Genomic DNA, 6264 nt, shown 5'->3' with positions numbered 1-6264 from the left:
CATGGCAGGGGGGTTGGATCTAGCTGATCTTTAAGGTCCCTTCCAACCCGAACTACTCTGTGGATGAGGTCTCCAGCCTGAAGCATAGCACCAGCTCCCACCAAATGGCCACCATGAATGCCACTGGCCAAGACGAACAGCACCTTACAAGGTGAGCAGCAAATTTCACCGAGAGCCTCCGCTCCAGGGCAGTGATGCCCTGACCGCCTCCTCAAGACCAGCCTAGCAGCCTCTCAAGCCTAGTCTGACCCCACTGCGTGGGCCAAAGGGTCTTCTACTAAGTAGCAGTGACCTCTTCTAAAAGCAAAGAGGTCAGCGTGGCACCCATTGTCACTATGTCCCACCAAGAACCGCCTCCACGTCACCTCAGCTGCTGCTTCAACACAGCATGGTGAGGTAGAACAGGTGGGCAAAAGCAGGAGGAGCCAAGGCAGCAGGCTGTGGATCTGCATTAGAAAAGCAAAAAAGTAAATAAGCTTTTAGCCGACCCAGCTTCATCCCCACCACTGGCCCATGGCACCACAGCAAGGCTGACACACTGCACTGGAAGATTTTGGGATGGGGGGTTGTAAGGGAACCCTGGTGCACTGAGGGACTCCTGCTTCTCAAGCAAGCCACGCATGCTAAGCAAAAAGGGACAACTGGAAACAAGACTGTTTCAGGGAAGCTCCTGCAGGTTTCAGGATACAGAAACCCCATGGACAGTTCAGCTATGGCCTAAGGTGACCAGAGCTCCACTCACGGCTGCACACAAATCAACTGTTCCCTTGGACCCGTGTATGAAAAAAAAATATCTGAGCCACTTTCTAAAAAAACACTACTTCTCTAGAGACTTGCCAGGTCTATTGCAAGCAGACACAGATGCTCTCAGAGGAGAATTGTTTAGAGGCCTTGCTAGAACTGACCCAACTGAGATCAAAGCCACTCTCAGACCACACGCTGCAGGTACTCGACACACCCAGGAGGTAACATCAGACCAGCTCTATTTAAGGAGCTTAAATACATGTTTCCAGAGCCTCAGAAGCTCATGCTTACAACATGCTGCTCCCCTGGCTCTGGTAAAGCTGCCTGTTATCAGGTGATGGATGTTTACAAGTGGAGGGACTGCTGTCGAGCCCCTGCAGTGACCGGCTGCAAAAGAGACATGTTAGCTGTGGCACAGACACACCGGAGGAAGGAACAAGCTGAAAACCACAGCGCGTAGGTGCTTGTTTGTAGGCCCACAGCTCAGCTGCAGCATTTGTACTTGTAAAATGTGGTCGTTGCACTAAAAACAACTTTTGGCCAAACCCCAGGAGATCCCAAAACCTGCACTTCACCCTCAGCCCCGGCTCTGCTTGTGAATTCCTGCTCTAGGTCCGTGGCGCGGTGCAGAGGCAGGAGCCCCAGCTCCTGAACCACAAGACCGAAACGAAAAAGGCCTGCAAGCAAAGCTGCCTCTGCCTTGGCTGTGCAAGTCCTGCATCAACACATTGGTGTGTCCCAGGCTCCCACAAAAACCTGCCTCAGAGCAAAGGCTGACTGGACACAGCATGGCAAGGACCAGGAGGAGCTGGCAGTGCCACCACCTCTTCCCACAGCACAAAGTCCTGCCTGGATCCAGAGGCCAGGAGACAGACATCCCAGTGGGTCTCAAAAGACCACACACCTCCCTGAACAGTTTTTTTTTCCTGGTAACACTCTGTATTGAGATAAAATGTGCAAAAGAGATTTAGGAAAGCTTAAGACAGTGCTGTTACCAACTCAGCAGGTCCATCAGTAATTAAGAAAATATGACTAACACTATCCCTGGAAGAAGAGGCAACATGGATCAGCCTTCAAATAGCAGGCAGGAGCTGAGGAGCAAGCGCACATCCTACCCAGACCGTACATGACCCTGTCCCACCCCAAAGAGCACATCCCAGCACAAGTGCAGAGTCTAGCCAACAAGGAAAGCAACCACCACCGTGACACAACCACCCTCAGATGCTGTTCACAAGGAATATATTTATTCTCAAGGCTTAAAACCGTTATTAATAATAAGTAGTTTCTCAGCATGCCGCATCCCACCACGGCACAATGGATTGGTCTTTCTGTGTGTTTCCATTCCCCTCCCAAAATGCGGGAGCAGAAATCACTTAATTTCTAACAGCCGAAGCAGAACCTCCTGCAGCTTTGCAGCAGCATGAGCTGGGAACAGAGCCATACGTGCACCGAGGTCAGACCCACTCTCCTCACTCCAGCACAAGCCTGGTAGTACTAGAGACAAGCAAGCCTGTTTACCAGCACTGATTCAAGGAGATATTTTTTCTAGTTTTAAGGTGCAATAAATTAAGGCACCAAAAATCCAGGACTCTCCAAAGATAAAGCCTGTCAGACATGAAGCGGTTCCAGTTTTTGAGACAGGTTTCTCCTACAGCATGACAAGCATTTGCAGGATTTTAGAGAGGAAGTCCTGCTTCCATGTTTGTAACTTCACAAAGGGTTTTTTCAGGGTATATTACGTGCTGTAATACACACCAGCTCACAGCTAGGTGAGATGACAGACAAACAGCGTATTATGGAGACAAAGTGACATCCTAAGATTTAAGATCAGACAACTTCTCACAGCATTAGTACTGGTCCATCTGCTACTTGAACATGTCCCATAGATAAGTGTTGTGTCCCGTTTTAAGATTCCCTGTAGTTCTTGTGTGAGTGTGACTTAAATTTATCATCTCCCTTCATAACTGTATTTCATTAAATAGTAAGTAAAAAATTCAAGCACAGCCCAATTCATTTGTATGCTTAGGGGTTTTTTTTTTCTGTACAATGTCAGTAAAATATATAGGAGTAAGCTACTTTATTTAATAAACTCTGAAAACCATTTGCCCCCTCTCCCAGATTAGGCACCCTTCCCAGACGCGCCATAGCCATACAGACACAGGAGCACGCAGACGTTCAGCCGAGCCCTCCCGCAATGTCAGCCCAGACGAACGCACCAGCGTGTTCCTCCCAGGGTGTACCGTGACTGAGCAACCCCAATGTCACGCCCTGTGAATGCACGAGCTCGCCTCAGGATTTCAAGTCTCATACTCTGCATGACAATGACTCAAATTTACAAAAGAAAAAGCATTAAATACTAGTTACAGTTTGAAGGTTTCCTAAAGCAGGAGGAGTCTTCACCTGCAGAAGGAAAATGCTGTGACCAAGCTTCCATGAACCACGTTGCACAATAATCAATGTATAAGTGACTTTGTTCCCATGGTAAATTACATATGCACAACCTGCTGCGCTTGTTCGCTTCCGGATGCAGCCTTTCCAGAGCCTGGGTTTAAGCTACACTCTTCATTCAAGCACAGGTCTTCATTAAATAAAGTGAACAGAAAAGAAAATCAGCATTCAGTCTTCACCACCCCACTCTTAACTCAATTACAAAAACAAATTAAAAAAAAAAACAATCAATGCAAACGTCTTTTACAAATGGACAGTAAACAAATATATCTCTGGATGAGACATGCAGCCGCTGGGGACAACTGTTTTGAAAATGAAGTGATACTCGGAAAGGACTCCACCACACATACACCTGTGAGCTTTCTGAAACTGCACGCACAACCAACACAACACTTATTAACGTGCTTCTCTAAGTGGTGGATTTGCTGCTGTTGATGGTCTGGTGGGAAGGGCGATGTGCAAACCGAGACTGGCTGTGCTGCTACAAAGGAAGAGGCTCAGGCAGCATGCAATGACCCAGCACAGCCAACCTGAAACAGCAAGTTCATAGTGGTAGGAAGAGGGGGGGAGTCTGGCTCTGTGTTAGGCTGGTGTAAGCCTCTTCCTGCTGCTGACCAGAGCCCAGACCCCACACTCAGGCGGGGAACACACACAAACAGGAACACAGTCGAGATGTGGTCCCAGATATCCACAGCTCGAGCCAAGGAGGCAGAAGCTGCCTTCCTGCTTTTACAAGAAATTGAGCCCTGATGTTTTAAGGCCCCCAAGCAGAGTATTACTAGAAGTTTTGTGTGGTGTTTCTTTTTTTTTTTTCCCCTCTTGGGGGAAAAAAAAAAGAAAAGAAAAAAAAGGTGCAAGTATTTGCCCATATAGCAAATAGGTGAATGCAGGAAGGCAGGACAGAATGTGGGAGAACTGTCACCATCTGCTCCCTAAGTCCCAGCCCAGGTCAAGGGCTGTCTAGCAGGAATAGGGGCAGACAAACTCCCCCAACCACCAGGATGTTCCCCTGACCTTTTAGAAATCAGCCATTATGTGGGTTTTGGTGACAGGCCAAGATGCTTTGCTCAGGTAAAACCACCTGCACTCTCAATCAGCTCCACCTGACCAAGAGCCTCAGTCCGAGGTTTCACTGGGAACATTCAGCTGGTCTAATATACAGTAATAGTGACCTGAAAGGTTACCCTCCTCATCCAGTTTCACCCAAAACCGAAAGCTTACATTCATCAAACAGCAGCAGGGGCTGCCCCATGCCAGTCCTGCCCTGGCTGCACTAGATACCGTGCGTACTTTGCCCTGATGTCTTTCCAGAGGATAGGTTTAGATCTGTGGTGATGGTTGAAGTATTTACAGGTATTTCCAGCGGTTATTTACAGTACTTCTGCAGACCGCAAGCTGATTTTCTCTTCCTCCACTCCTAGTCAATCTGCTGTGGGCTTCTTTAGTGAGAAGGGCCGTATATTGAAGTGCCTGCTCAGCTGGCTCACCTGGGGACAAAGCAGACAACAGGACTAGGTTAGCAAGGCTCAGAGGGACAAGGAGGAATGTGGGCAGAGCACCAGACCCGTTCCCTGTAGCCAGCAAAGCCCCTGCCACTTTCCTGCACTCACTTTCCCTGCCATTGCCCACCCTACCTGCTCCCCATGGGCACAGATCTGGACCACAGCCTCTCTTTTGTGCTATGGGGCCAACCAGGCTGTCCTGCTCAGGAGCCAAGCCCTGTCCCTGTCAGCTCGACACTGGGGCTGGCCAGGTGCGTGGCTCCACAGGCTGCAGTCTTGCTCCCTTCCCATACCTTCCCAAGTAACAGCCTGGGCTATCCAGGAGCGGACTCACCTCCATTTCCTGCCACCCTCAGGGGCAGGAGCCTGAAACACCTGCCCTGAGCCCAGGCACGCACCATTTTACCCTGCGGTTCTGCTCCCTCTCTGCCCCTCCCAGCGATATTTTTATTGTTTTGCTTAATCAATCTGATCACCGCAGCTATCTATATGAAAGATTGCTCCCTGAATCCACCTGCAAGTAAAACTGGGGGCTGGGTACTTCACATTAACCGTGCAGACACACACAGGAAGGTCACAAAAAGGAGAGGAACCCAACACCAGATTTTGTATCATTTTACACCAGCCTTTAGAAGAAGCTTTCACCACCTCTTTTGAGGACATGAGAAAACTACAGAGGGCCAAGAGCTGCACCAGGACACGAGCTTTCAGGCACGGTACGGAGAACTGCAGGCAGGAGGATAAAACAGATGGTGTGGCACTGGCACCTGCTGCCTGCAAAGTAACGGCCACTGCAGAACCAAGAGCAAGCAGAGCTGAGCAGCACCAGAGGCTGAGCTGGGCAGAGGGGTTTATTCCTCATCATTACTCCCAAACTCAGAGCAGTTTGGGATTACAGCCCACTCACAGAGCCTTAAAAGGCTCTTCAGCTCAAAGCTTCTTTTATCCTCACAGAGAAGACTGCACAGATGGGCCCTTGGAAAGCTGGTGGGGGGAAGGAGGGGAACACAAACTCAGGGGAGCAGAGCACTCAGAAGCTCACTGCAGGGGATGGACAAGCCTGGGAAGGATGGTTACACCATCCAGCCAGTCCCCCTCTCCAGCTATGATTCCAAGACCAAATTTATTTAAGCTTCTTAGCTATTCAAATCCTTCTTGCATAGAAGCCTCATTACACTAATTGGAAAGACAAGACAACCTGGCTATTACTTCTTTGCTGTAATTACAGTTCAAACTCGACTCCGGAGGCCCCACATTAGTGATGGGTTTCCCAAGGGACAGGGCTTCCCAAGGAGGGCGTATGCACGTGGCAGAGGCCAGCTCTGCGGGGGACATCAGGTCCCTCACCCTCCTTCCTCAGCAGCTTCTTGGGGCATTTCTAGTGAGACTCAGTCTCCCAGTTTTCTCTCTTAACCAAAACTCAGGGAGTCAGGCAGAGCTGGCACAGAGCAAGGGGAGCAAATTGGTCCCTGGATGTCTACACAGCCCTTGCAGCAGGGCCGAAGATGTTGCAGCTGCAGTGTCCCACTTCCCCTAGCAGGGACATCCCCCCTCCATCCTGGCTCTCCAA

General features: G+C 49.6%; 1 protein-coding gene across 2 annotated transcripts in view; it reads right to left on the bottom strand.

The window, feature by feature from the left end:
• Positions 1-1966: 1966 nt before the first annotated feature.
• Positions 1967-6264, bottom strand: part of SELENOI (selenoprotein I) — a 31595-nt gene continuing 27297 nt past the window's right edge. Inside the window, exon 10 of one of the 2 annotated variants that reach the window (XM_037391491.1) lies at positions 1967-4679. In XM_037391491.1, the coding sequence (XP_037247388.1) occupies positions 4563-4679 (117 nt within the window). In that variant the 3' untranslated portion in view covers positions 1967-4562. The remainder of the gene's footprint in view (positions 4680-6264) is intronic. The other variant, XM_037391492.1, reaches the window with a different exon arrangement.

The sequence above is a fragment of the Falco rusticolus genome, chromosome 6 (genome assembly GCF_015220075.1).
Source record: "Falco rusticolus isolate bFalRus1 chromosome 6, bFalRus1.pri, whole genome shotgun sequence".
Taxonomy (NCBI): domain Eukaryota; kingdom Metazoa; phylum Chordata; class Aves; order Falconiformes; family Falconidae; genus Falco; species Falco rusticolus.
This window is presented reverse-complemented; position numbering and strand designations above follow the sequence as displayed.